The 14,164-nt window shown below is 52.1% G+C and overlaps 1 protein-coding gene across 3 annotated transcripts in view; it reads right to left on the minus strand.

Moving 5' to 3' along the window:
- Positions 1-14,164, minus strand: part of PSME4 (proteasome activator subunit 4) — a 220,677-nt gene that overhangs the window by 55,036 nt on the left and 151,477 nt on the right. For all 3 annotated transcript variants that reach the window (XM_054022245.1, XM_054022244.1, XM_054022246.1), the window contains one exon: positions 9,002-9,106. In XM_054022245.1, coding sequence (XP_053878220.1) covers positions 9,002-9,106 — 105 coding nt within the window. The remainder of the gene's footprint in view (positions 1-9,001; positions 9,107-14,164) is intronic.

Raw genomic sequence — 14,164 nt, forward strand, 5'->3', positions numbered from 1 at the left:
GAGATGCAGGTTCCCCTTGCTCATCTGGGGATGGCTCCTTGGGTGTCAGTGCCTGCTGTGTTGCCCCCGCATTGGATTCTGCACCGTGCTCCGACTTGGGTGCCGGCTATGCTGGGGCAGCTTGTCCGATGCGGTCTGGGAGGAACGGTGGGAGTACGGGACCGGCATAACAGGTACACCCCATGGGTTCCGGTACTGCCACTGAGCGGGCCATTGCCCCTGCCTCCACACCGCTGCTGGAGGAGCCGCGCCGGTCTCATGGGCTGGTGGCAATTTGCCTTTTATAGGCGAGGGGCGGAACTCCCCTTCAGGCTCGGACCATTGCACTTCCGCTGACCAGGGCGGAGGTGTAGGTGCCTGAGTCTGCCGACCGACTCTTGTTGATGATCGGTAAGTAGAGGGCGAGGACCAGTGCCTGCCTGAAGAGCAGTACTGGCAACCCAGAGATCGGTGCTGTGACCGGGAATTATCCTGCACTGGAGGGGATCGACACCTGGGAGACCATGGTGATCGGCACTGTGGCAAACTCTGGTGGGAGACCTGACGGCACTATGGGTATCGGGTATCGGGATCAGTGTCACAACTCAGGTGTCCTGTGCCTTGTAGGTGGTGACCTTGGCATCAGGGACCTGTGTCTTCTAACTGGGGACCGAGGCTGCGGTGCCGGGGATACGGTGATGGAGACCTACGTCTGCAGTCTGGGGATCGGGGACACTCCACTGCTTTAGGGGGCGGCTCCCTAACCGGCTTTCCCGTAGATGCTGGGGCGTTCGCCAGGTCCATCACCTTGGTTGGTATCTGCGGTGCCAGTCAGCCTACTTGCTCTTTGGCTGCCGGGTCCGCTTTGGGCAAAGATGACCCTATTAGGGGCCGGGACCTATTACTGCTCCCAGGAGTCGGAGGCGGGTCCCTGGCTGGACTAGGGGGGCCGACTGCAGCGTTATCCCCGAGCAGCTCCGGGGCAGGCACGTGGCCTAACACAGGTCCTTTGCCCAAAGCTCCCTTTTTCTGCGATGCCAATGGACCTGTCGACTTCAACCACTTAGGCACTGGGGAGGGGGAATGGTGCCAGGCAGGTTCCGGTGCTGTGGGGCATTGCGTGCCAATGCCGAGGTGCTGGGCACGGAGGCCGACCAAGAGGGCTCTGAGGTAGGATGAAGCATAGCCTCCATGAGAAGGACCCTCAAGCGGATATCCCGCTCCTTCTGAGTTCGAGGGCGAAAGCTTTTGCAGATCCTGCACATATCCTTTCTGTGGGACTCCCCCAAACACTTTAAACAGCTCTTGTGGGGGTCACTAATGGGCATCGGCCGGCTGCACAATGAACATGGCTTAAAGCCTGGAGAATGGAGCATGCTCCGCTCCAAGGCGAAGTCCCAGCCAGGACTCTAACTCCTAAACAACTACTTTAACACTTAACTTACAGGTCTAAGTAACTGACAACGAAGGAGACAACAATGGACTGTAAGAACCACTAAAGCTCTTGTGATGCAAGACAAGGCACTCTGACCAACTGTTACGGGCTGTAAGAAGGAACTGAAAGGGCGTAGGGCTGACAATGATTATATATACCAACGCATGAACGCGGCACTCAAGAGGGAGCTGCATCCGACCCTACGGATACCACTAAAGCAAAAATCTCAGATGACTGTGCACATGGGCACGCGCACACCTAGAATGGAATTGACATGAGCAAGCATTCAAAGAAGAATTAAGTCAGCTTAACTACGTTGCTCAGAGGTGTGAAAAATCCATACCTCTGAGCGGCGGCGTTAAGCAGACGTACCCCTCTCTTGTAGAGAGTGCTAGGTTAATGGAAGAATTCTTGTCAACCTAGCTACTGCCTCTTGGGGAGGTGGATTACTACACCGTCGGAAGAACCCCTCCCGTCGTTGAGGACGGCCTCTACACCGGTGGTTCTCAACCTTTCCAGACTACTGTACCCTTTTCAGGAGTCTGATTTGTCTTGCATACACCCAAGTTTTACCTCACTTAAAAACTACTTGCTTACAAAATCAGACATAAAAATACCAAAGTGTTCATAGCACACTATTACTGAAAAATTGCTTACTTTCTCATTTTTACCATATCGTTATAAAATAAATCAATTGTAATATAAATATTGTGCTTACATTTCAGCGTATAGTATATAGAACAGTATAAAACAAGTCACTGTATGTATGAAATTTTAATTTGTACTGAATTTGCTAGTGCGTTTTATGTAGCCTGTTGTAAAACTAGGCAAATATCCAGATGAGTTGATGTATCCCCTGGAAGACCTCTCCGTACCCCCAGGGGTACATGTACCCTGGTTGAGAACCACTGCTCTACACTGAAGTGGTGCAGCTATGTTGCTGTAGCATTTCAAGTGTAGACAAAGCCCTTAAAGGTCAACAGGTCACCCTATACATGTTAATCTGCATCTATATATTTTCCAGATCTTTTTCAATATGCACATCATTAAACTTTGCACTTTTTATTTTATAAACTGAGGACAGTTCTGTGGTCTGAACTTCAAAAAGGAGATCAAGGAAAAATTCAGCACTAATGGTAAAAGATTTTACAGTAAGTGCAGAGATTAATGTAATTGACAGCTAGTTCTTACCTAGCTATCACAAAACTAGAAAGCAGATGAAAGTGTGAACTATACTTCCAGAAGAAAAAGCATCCACAATTGTGAATGAGAAAAAGAACGGTTACTTACCTTCTGTAACTGTTGTTCTTCGAGATGTGTTGTTCACGTCCATTACACATTAGGTGTACGCGCGCCGCGTGCACGGACGTTGGAAACTTTTTCCCTTAGCGGCTCCCGTCGGGCCGGCAGGGCCCCCTCCTTCCCGCCAGAGCGGCGCCCCGCTCCAGGGTATATATATCCCTGCTGACCTGACCCCTCCGGTTCCTTCTTGCTGGAGACTCCGACAGAGGGGAAGGAGGGTGGGAAGTGTAATGGACGTGAACAACACATCTCGAAGAACAACAGTTACAGAAGGTAAGTAACCGTTCTTTCTTCTTCGAGTGATTGTTCACGTCCATTACACATTAGGTGATTCCCAAGCTTACCATTGGAGGTGGGTAGGAGTCAAGGTACAACTGACTATAGCACAGCCCGTCCGACCATCGCGTCCTCTCTGGTCTGATGATGGATCGCGTAGTGGGCTGTGAACGTATGCACGGACGACCAGGTGGCCGCCTTACAGATCTCCTGGATAGGGACCTGCGCCAAGAAGGCCGTTGAGGACGCTTGGGCCCTAGTCGAGTGGGCCCGGATCTCTGGGGCCGGAACATCGGCGAGCTCATAACACGTGCGTATACAATGCACAATCCAAGCCGACAAGCGCTGTGTCGAGATAGGCAAGCCTTTCATACGTTCCACAATAGCAATGAACAGCTGAGGTGTTCTGCGGAACGACCTGGTCCGTTCCAGGTAGAATGCCAATGCCCTTCGAACATCAAGGGTATGTAGGCTGCGGTGGTGAGGGTCCGTATGGGGTTTAGGAAAGAACACCGGTAGGCAAATGTCCTGCCCCATGTGAAACTGCGATACCACTTTTGGAAGGAATTTGGGGTGCAGCCTCAGTTGCACCTTATCCTTATGAAAGACTGTATAAGGGGGTTCCGAAGTGAGGGCCCTCAATTCCGATACCCTTCTGGCCGAAGTGATGGCCACGAGAAACGCCACCTTCCACGAGAGGTGCGTGAGGGAGCAAGTGGCTAGGGGTTCAAAGGGGGGGTCCCATGAGCTTTGTTAGGACTAGGTTCAGACTCCACGCCGGGACAGGCGGGCGCGAGTAGGGAAACACCCTCTCCAGCCCTTTGAGGAATCGGGCCACTGTGGGGTTGGAGAACACTGACACTCCCAACTCTCCCGGATGGAAAGCCGAAATGGCGGCTAAATGCACTCTGATCGAGGCGGGCGCAAGCCCTTGATGCTTGAGGTGCAGTAAGTAGTCCAGGATCGACGGAACTGAGGCCTGTAGAGGCTGTATGTGTTGAGGCTCGCACCAGTGGGAGAACCTTTTCCATTTTGCCAGGTAGGTCGCTCTTGTAGAGGGCTTTCTACTACTAAGGAGGATTTGTTGAACCTGGTGAGAGCACCTGTGTTCTGCATCGTTCAGCCAGAGAGATACCACGCCGTGAGATGTAGCGAAGACAGGTTCGGGTGGAGTAGGCGACCCTTGTCTTGTGTGACTAGGTTGCGATGGAGGGGGAGGGTGATTGGGTCGGCTATGGACAATTCCAGCAGGGTCGTGAACCAATGCTGGCGTGGCCAGGCCGGGGCGATGAGTATGATTGTCGCCCTGTCCCTGCGGGTCTTGAGGAGAACCCTGTGTATGAGTGGGAACGGAGGGAAGGCATATCTCAGGCTCCCTCCCCATGGGATCGTGAAGGCATCTGCTAATGATCCCTGGCTGAGGTTCTGGAATGAGCAGAACTGAGGGCATTGACTGTTGTCCTTGGTGGCGAATAGATCCACCCGGGGAAAGCCCCACCTCCGGAAGATTGAATGCAGGACGTCTCACCTCAACGTCCATTCGTGCATTCAGTAGGATCGGCTGAGGCGGTCCGCTAAGCCGTTTTGGATCCCCGGAAGATACGTCGCGATGAGGTGGATCGCATGGGCTATACAAAAGTCCCATAATTGGAGTGCCTCGCGACAGAGGGGAGAAGACCGGGACCCGCCCTGCTTGTTTATATAGAACATGGCGGTAGTGTTGTCCGTCAGGACTGCCATGCTGTGACCTTCTATGGTGGCGTGGAAGGTCTGACAGGCGAGGCGAACCGCGCTTAGCTCCTTTAGATTGATGTGAAGCGGTTTGTCTTCTCTGGACCACAGCCCTTGAGTCTGCAGTTCCCCCAGATGCGCTCCCCAACCCAGGTCTGATGCATCTGTTACCAACGTCAGAGTGGGCTGTGGGGCAGCGAAGGGGATCCCTTCGCAGACCTGTTGTTGATCGAGCCACCAGCGGAGCGAGCCCAACACCTGATCTGGGATCGTCACCACTCGATCCAATGGGTCTCTGTTGGGACGGTACGTTTGGGCAAACCACAACTGCAAAGGCCGGAGCCTTAGGTGGGCATGTCTGACCACATGTGTGCAAGCTGCCATATGCCCCAGGAGCTGCATGCAACACCTTGCTGTTGTCGTGGGGAATTTTTGGATTGAGCTTACGGCCCTCTGAATTGTCAGGAACTGTGACTCTGGGAGGCTTGCCCGTGCAGTCACCGAGTCCAGGGTTGCACCTATGAAGTCCAGTCTCTGTGTGGGGACTAACGTGGACTTGGGCACATTGACCCGGAGGCCGAGTCTGTCGAACGTCTGCAAGGCCAGCGTCACGTGAGATCGGACCTCGGCCTCCGACCTGCCCACGAGAAGCCAGTCGTCCAAGTACGGAAACACACGCATCCTTCTCTTTCGAAGGAAGGCTGCTACCACGGACATGCATTTCGTGAATACTCGTGGTGCCGATGTCAGGCCGAAGGGCAGGACCGTAAATTGGAAATGGCGCTGGTTGATAACGAAGCGCAGGAACCGCCTGTGGGCCGGATTGATAGCGATGTGAAAATAGGCATCTTTCATATCGAGGGCAGCGTACCAATCCCCCGGATCCAGGGATGGGATAATAGTTCCAAGGGAGACCATACGGAAGCGCGCTTTGATCAGAAACTTGTTTAGGTTGCGCAGGTCCAAAATAGGACGGAGGCCCCCTTTTGCCTTGGGGATCAGGAAGTATCTGGAGTAGAATCCTTTTCCCCTTAGGTCTGGTGGGATCTCTTCCACTGCTCCTGCAGCGAGAAGGGTCTGTACCTCCTGCATGAGAAGTTGCTCGTGAGAGGGGTCCCTGAAGAGGGACGGGGAAGGGGGATGGCAGGGAGGGGGCGAGGAAAACTGGAGGGTATAACCCGCCTTCACTGTGCGCAGGACCCAGCGGTCCGATGTTATGCGCAACCATGCCCGGTAGAAATGGGACAGGCGGTCCTTGAAACTCGGAGGAGGATCCGGTATAGAATGTGGTACACTGTCCTCGGGCGTAGCTTCAAAAGCCTGGTTTGTTCCCTGGCTGCGGCTTGCCCTGGCCATGACCCTGGCCCTGGTTAGGCGTATTGTTACGTCTCCGCCTGTTATCCCTGCCACGACGGCGGTATGGTTCGTGCCGAGGACGAGGGTGGTATTGTCTCTGTGGTGGCTGAGGTTTAAAGGGCTTGCGCTGTGTCACCGGGGTGTGCATACCCAACGACTTAAGGGTTGCTCGCAAGTCCTTAAGGCTATGTAGCCTGGCGTCCGTTTGGTCAGAAAACAAGCCCGACCCTTCAAACGGGAGGTCCTGCAGTGTGGTCTGCACCTCTGGCGGAAGGCCTGAAGCCTGTAACCATGCCGAACGCCTCATCACTACCCCCGACGCGATTGTTCTAGCTGCTGCATCGGCCGAGTCGAGGGAGGCCTGCAATGAGGTCTTGGCCACCGCCATCCCCTCGTCCACCAGGGCCGTGAACTCCTGGTGTGCGTCAGGCGGTAGGGAGTCCTTAAACTTGGAGACTGATGCCCAAGAGTTAAAATTGTGCCTGTTTAGAATCGCCTGCTGATTAGCGATCCTCAGCTGAAGGCCCCCAGATTAATAGACTTTCCTCCCGAACAAGTCTAAACGCTTAGCTTCCTTGCCCTTGGGCACAGGAGCTTGCTGGCCATGACGCTCTCTCTCATTGACCGCCGAGACCACCAGCGAACAAGGGGACGGGTGTAAAAAAAGGAAGTCAAACCCTCTAGATGGGGCAAAGTATTTCCTCTCCACGCCTCTTGCAGTCGGTGCACTGGAGGCCGGCGTTTGCCACACCGTCTTATAGTTGGACTGGACTGTCCGTATAATCGGGAGAGTGACTCTAGAGGGCCCCTCCGGGCTCAGGATATCGACCATGGGGTCCTCCTGTTCTACGGTCTCCTCCGCTTGCAAGCCCAGATTGAGGGCTCCCCGACGAAGCAGGTCCTGGTGCGGCCGATGGTCAATCGGGGGAGGGCCGGACACCGTCGTGCCCGCTACTGCCTCGTCTGGCGAGGAGGAAGAGGTCGGGGCCTTCTGCCCATCCTCATTTTCCTGCAACCCGGCGTCGACCGGTTGCTCCTCTGGGGCCTGACCCACAGTGTGGGACTGGGACGGTACCGTGCTCGGTGCCGAGTCCGCTCCCTCCCGCTCTGGTGGTCTAGAGACCGTTGCCTCCTTATGCGATGGCGGGCGGTGCCGCGGGGAGCGGGATCCGTACCCTGATGGCCTCGATCTCGAGGCCCTCGATGGAGGCCCTTGCTGGTGGTAGGCCCAGGGTGTCCAGAATGGCCATTGGCTCGGTTGGCCCCACTGGGAATGGCCATAGGCTTCGTAGTCCCTGTTGGCCTGCGCCCTATGGGCATACCCGCCGTACCGGTCTGAGTCAGTCCCCAAGACCACGGACGGTGACCTGGAAGGCCACGGCGGAGCCGTAGGATGGTGCCGGTCCGGGAGTAGCGCCTCCGCGACCAGGACCTGGAGCAACGTCTCGCCGACCTGGACCTGGATCGGTACCGGTGATCGCGGGACCGGGAACGACTACGGCTGGTCGGCATCGGGTAACGTACCGCCGATACCTCGCGGTGCCGACTCGTGCTTGGTTGCTGAGTCGGTGCCGACCGCTTGTTGAAGCCCGAGTGCTGCAGTGCTTCCTGCGCCGAGGGCAACCGGGAGTCCACCGAGGCGGAGCTCGACCGGGACCGGTTCCCGGAACGGTGCCGAGACGGCGACCGTGATGGGCGCACCATCGCCGGCTTGCCTCTGTGTGGCAGCTTTGGCGGAGCGTCCTCAGTACGCGTAGGGGCCTCAACGGACAATGCAACGAGGTCCTTAGCTGCCTCAAATGTGTCCGGAGTGGAGGGCTGTTCCACGAGCTCCTCCAGCCCTTCATCTTCACTCGACACGCCCATCCCGGGGCTCGACGGGCCTTTCGGCGCCGGAGCCACTACCGGGATCTGTGCCGGGGCCGTACCGGCCTTAGGCACACTCAAGGTCTTCGCCGGCGCTGCCCTCTTATGCGGGGAGCGTTCTCGGGCCTTGGGTTGGCCCTTCGATCTTGCCGGCGAAGACGACCGGCGTCGAACATGCCCCCGTTGGGACGGTGCCGTGGGCTTCGGGTGACCCGCTGGCGCCGGTTCCCGCACCGATGCCGGGGCGCACCGCACGGAGGCAGATGGTGCCGTCGAAGTGGAGGGCTGTAACGCCGTCTCCATGAGCAGCTGCTTAATGCGAAAGTCTCTTTCTTTCTTAGTTCTGGGCTTGAAGGCCTTGCAGATCTTGCAGCGCTCTTTCTGGTGAGCTTCCCCCAGGCAGCGGAGACACGAGTCGTGGGGGTCGCTCAATGGCATAGGCTTGCGGCACGTGGCACAAGCCTTGGGCGTGCGGCATGCCCCGCCGCCCAGGGCCGGTGCCGGGGTTGACCAAGCAACCACAGCAGGACTTTAAGTACCTAATGAGCTGTTAACTACTAAGCTCAACACTACTACTAATTAACTGATAACTGCTAAATAACACTAATGACTATGCTAAGGGACACTCTCAGACGAGAGAGAGTTGTTCCAACGCCGCCACGGACGGTAAGAAGGAACTGGAGGGGTTGGCAGGGATATATATACCCTGGAGCGGGGCGCCGCTCTGGCGGGAAGGAGGAGGCCCTGCCGGCCCGATGGGAGCCGCTAAGGGAAAAAGTTTCCGACGTCTGTGCACGCGGCGCGCGTACACCTAATGTGTAATGGACGTGAACAATCACTCGAAGAAGAATGTATTTTACTGTTTTCTGTAGGACTTCAAGGATTAGTATGTAATGCAATTTTTAGGTTGTATTTACTACTTTGAATTTAATCCTAATACAATAAATCTAAATATTTTTCTTCATAAAATTCTTGTTTACATATTACCAAAAATGTGTGTGTTTAATTTATTTTAACATGAATAACGAGCAAAGTTAAGAAATATGGAGAACTTACACAGGAAGTTGCTATACATGTTCCCCAATCATTATATGTTTCCACGGTAATATTGGATAAAGCTGTTCGAAGTAGTGGGCACAAAAGCTTCCAAAGTTTCTCTACCTACTCAACAGAAAAGCAAAGGTGAGATTATGGATTTTGCCATGTATGGTTCCTACTTTAACTTCTATAACTCCCAACCCCTCAAAGAGAAGTTTGCTTCTTACAGTAGCTCAACATTATTAGAATCCTGAAAAAAATTACCAGGAAAGGCAACAATTCAAACTGCCAACATCTCTTTCTACTTTATTTACAGGGTGCTCTGAACTACTGCTCAGTCAAGTTCACACATATGCAGCCTCTTGGGTTATTTCAGTTTAAGTAGAATACTACTACAGGATTGCACACTTTGTTGTTTCTGCAGGCTGAGTGCTCTGCGCGCACCAGGGACTCCTTGAATTCATCTAGTCTCTCCCCATGTTCCTTGTGTGCCACCCTCCCATCCCCTTCTATTTCTGCAATCACCCACCCCATCCTCCATGCCGGGTCTCTGTGTGCCCCCCATTCTCACCCCATGTCCTCCCATGCCAAAGGTTCTGTGTGTTCCCATCCCTTGTTCCCTCCTGTGCCAGGGGCTCTGTGTTATCCCCATTCACTCCATTCTCTGCACCATTCTTGTTCTTTTCTCTCCCTTCCATCTTTTCTCTTTCAGGATGTCTACATTTTAAAACTGTATTGGGAAGATGGGCAGAGCTGAGATGGGGTTTTTGTTACAGTGAAAGGTGTTATTGGCTGCCATCAACCAGTTCTTTGATCTATAGACAATTATTTACTTCTGGGGGAATTCTGCACCACTGCGCAACACAGAATTTTGCAGATTCATCCCCCACCCCCCCAAATGGGCTGCAGAGATGCTGGCCGCCACTAGGGGCCGCTGGACCTGGCACAGCCCAACTTGCAAATAGAAGACAAGGCCGGGGGAGCGGGGGGGGGGGCCAGAAAGAGAGCCAGAGGATTCCCAGCAGCTGCAGTACTTAGCATGCCCTGAAAGAAGGAGGCAGTGGCATGCAGGAAACTCCGTGTAAACCCAGGACCCAGCACTCTGGGTAGTAGGGGGTACATGAGAATGTCTGGGCTGGAGGGGGCCCACAGCTGGGCTCTGGGGTAGGGGATGTGAGTGCCTGGGCTGGCGGGGGAGGGGAGACTGCAGCTGGCCTTTGGAGGGCAGAGGGTGAGTGTCTGGGCTGGGGGTGTGTGTGTGGGGCTGGGTTTTGGGAGGGGAGGTGTGAGTTTATGGGCTGGGGGCCCCCACAGCTGGCCTCTGCGGGGGTAGGGGATGTGAGTGTCTGGGCCAGGGAGGGCCCCATGGCTGGGCTCTGGGGGAGGGGGGGGATGAGTATCTGGCCTCCTGGTTGGGCTCTGTGGGGGAGGGGGCAGAGAAACAGGAACTGGGTTGTCGTAGGGGTTTCTTTAACTCTATTTCTAGGGGAATTTTTGTGTGTGTCTGTATTGTTACAAACATACTTCCTGACAGGTATTTTGAAATAAATTACTAAAATAATTGAAACTGGCGTAATTATACAGCTTTATTTTGACAAATTAAATTTGCAGAATTTTAAAACTTTGTGTGCAGAATTTTCAAATTTTTGGTGCAGAATTCCCCCAGGAGTAACAATTACACAGGTGGTTAAAGCTGCTAGGTCTACTAACCAGATTACAGAGGCTCTTTGTGTTCCCCCATTTCCACCTTCTGGTTTTCCAATTTTCACCAAAATCAATACAGTTCTGCCCATTGATGCCCAGACTATTCCCTGAGTGAGGTAATATATTTTATTGGACCAACTTGTGTTGGTGAGTGAGACAAGCTTTCAAGCTAAACAAAGCTCTTTTTCAGGCCCAGACCTCAAAAGCTTGTCGCTCTTCTCAACAGAAGTTGGTCCAATAAAAGATATTACCTCACCCACCTTATCTCTCTGATATCCTGGGACAAACACGCTACAACTACACTACATAGAATATTCCCTGACATTTTAAAATTGATTGAATGTGGCACTCAAAAGTTGTCTAAACCAGTGATACTCAGACCTCAGTGGTTCAGGAGCCAAATTAGCAATCAACATTACCCAAAAGAGTCACAGCAGTGTGAATACACTGTTTCATTTACTATAGTACTATATATTCATATTTAAGCAGTATGCCAGGGGAATTATTTAGTTTTTATATATAAATATTATTCTCACAGCAGAATGACTGACCAACTATTATTATTTCATCAACTACAAGTGGTTAATAACATAGCAAAAGCATCCCAATTAGTTAACAACTTAGACTGGTTAATAATTAAATCACAGTGTTTTAATATCACGTGCTGCAAAGAACCGCAGGAGATCCACTAAAGAGCCACTTGTGGCTCAGGTGCTTCAGCCTAAGTATCACTGGTCTAAACAGAGATATGCCACCACATTAAGTGTAAAGCCTCACAAGCTCAGCCAACCCCCCAAATTCAGATCTGCAAAGTGTTTTGGGAAGCAGTTTGTAGGAGGTGCCATAGAAGGGAACTATAACAGCAGCAGCAATACATTGCATTTCACATATATTCTGTCCAAAGATCTCAAAGTGCTCACCAAACTTTAGTGAATTAAGCCTCACAATACTTTTGATGTAGGGTACGGAAGTGTTATTTCCGTGAGGAAATTGAGGAAGTCAAATCACTTGCCCAAGGTCATACAGCTAATCCCTGGAAATCACTCAGTGCAAGAGGCAGCAATAGAACCCAGATCTCCTGACTTATAATTGTGAGATATAATTCCTAATGTTTCCAGCTGCCATATATAAACTGTAGCAAGTAGTCCCAAAAATGTGATTTGCCATGAGATCAGCCTTCAAGGCAAATCTTCTTCCATTATCTTGTGGATGAAATTATCTTACATTTATTTGGTGCCTTTCATCCCAAAGCACTCTGAAATGTAGTCACCTATGTAAAGAGCAAAATCTAGAATGTATATTTTGTTGAGTACAACATTTCTGAATTAAGAGACTTGAATTACCTTTTCAACAATCTTTTAATTTCTTAAATACTTCAAGACTGTTAATGACTCATTTTCTCTATTACTAGATGGTTTTGAGGTTTGGGTGTACATCAAGAGGTTTTACTTGTTTAGTACACTTTCTAGAGATTGATCAGTTGATTCAAGATATAACGACTCAATATTCTACATATTGTTTTGGAGCACAAAGGAAAATCCCAACAAATGACAGGGCACTTTTGTAGTCTCCCGTCTCAGATGATACTTTATTCCAGTGTTTGCAACACAGTACTCTTAATTTTTTTTTAATGCAGTAAAAGCAATGTATGGCTAATTATGTTAAAATTCATTTAAGGCCTTGTCTACATTACAAAATTTCGTCGGCAAAAGTTATGCCGCTTTAATTAAAACCACTGTTGCATGTCCACACTAGCCCCTTGTGTCAGCAGAGTGCATCCACACTAGCTGCTCTTGCTTTGACACAGAGTGCAGTGCACTGTGGTAGCTATCCCACTATGCAACTGGCCACAGGGTGCTTTGGGAAGAGTTGCATTGCCTCATGGGGCAGGTTCAGCATCACAGGATGCAGGTTTCTCAATCCCATCGTTCCCTTCCAGGGGCATCCTGGTAGACTGTCAGTTGCTTTTTCAACTGAAGTATGTAGGTGAGGGAAAGGAGAGTGGTGTGCCTGGGGCAAGGGAGACAGCAGGCTGACCAACCTATCCTGAGGCAGGGGGACACCCCGCCACGTCAGCCCCCGGGTCTGCTAAACAGTCTTTCCCAAAGCAGCCCACTCTGCCTGCCTGCCTATGGTTCTGTGATTCCCTCAGTTCTCTCACAGCCTCCTCAGATGTCCTGGGGAACATCAAAGCAGCACAGCAGTCCTCTCCTCCCCCAGCCCATCCCCACCTTGCTCCCTACAGCAGCAGTCGGCCTGCCGCTGTGTTCTTAGTGCAGGGCGGAACAGGAGCTTTCCAATGATTTGCTCTTTGTTTCCCAAGTGGAGCAGCACGCTCAGCTGTTAGATACTTCCTGGAGCTTTGAAAAGGGAGGGGCACGTGCCTGCAGCACAGCAGAGATCAAAACAGTGAGCAGAGTAGTCATGGCAGGCATTGTGGGATACTGGGGAAAGCCAGTCTGTCAACAAAACTAACAGCAATGTCTACACTGACACTTTATCTTATTGCTTTAACTTTGCCGCAAAAGGTTTTATGTTGAGGTGATTTTATTTTGCTGCCAAAAGTAGCTTTGTAATATGTATGCCTCCCCTGTTTTGTAGGCAAAAGGCAGCTTTTGCCAACAAAACTTTGTAGTGTAGACAAGGCCTAACTCTCGATGTGAGACAAAAGTTTAAAGTTAACTTGCAGAAGTGCAGATTCAAATTCTAGGAAACCTAAAAATACATTCAGCACTACAGAAAGATGAATTTTTTGGAAAAATAGCCTATTCAAACAAAAATGAAATGTCAGATGACCTATGACTGTGAATTTGACTGATCAATTTCAGCTGGGGAAAAGTTTTTCAGCAAAGAGAGCCTGTCCTTTGACACCTTTAGCCCAGTGGTTAGGGACAGGACCGACCTTAGCGAGGGTGACTGCTCAGGGTGCCTTGGTAGGGTGGCTGTCAAGAGAATGTCACAATAACAGCCCCCTGCTACTCTGATCCTCACAGCCGCAGCCCACGGTCCACCTCCAGCCTCGCTCTGCCCCCAACCCCTGCACCTCCAATCTGTCCGCCTCCAGCCCAGCTCCTCCCCCAGCTTTGGTCTGCCTCCATCCCCTGCTCCGCCTGCACCCCTGCTTTGCCCTCATCCCTTACTCTGCCTGCACCTCCACTCCACGTCCTCACCCACTCCCAGCTCTGCCTCCAGCACTGGTCCACCCCCATCCCCCGCTCCACTCCCAGCTTTGCCTCCAGCCGGGCCCGGTCCACCTGCACCTCCACTCCAGCCCCAGCCGAGCTCCACTCCCCCACCTCACTAAGGGTGTGATTTAGGTAATGCAGGCCCTGATCAGGGCACTTGGCTGGGATGTGGAAGACCCAGGTCTGAACCCCTAATTCTGGAGCAGGGACTGGAACAAAGATCTGCCCCCTCAACGCCCCTACCTTACCTGAGCATCCTAACCACCAGGCTATGGGACTGTTGTTCTTAATC

Source organism: Malaclemys terrapin, chromosome 3 (assembly GCF_027887155.1).
Source record: "Malaclemys terrapin pileata isolate rMalTer1 chromosome 3, rMalTer1.hap1, whole genome shotgun sequence".
In the NCBI taxonomy this organism is placed as follows: Eukaryota; Metazoa; Chordata; order Testudines; family Emydidae; genus Malaclemys; species Malaclemys terrapin.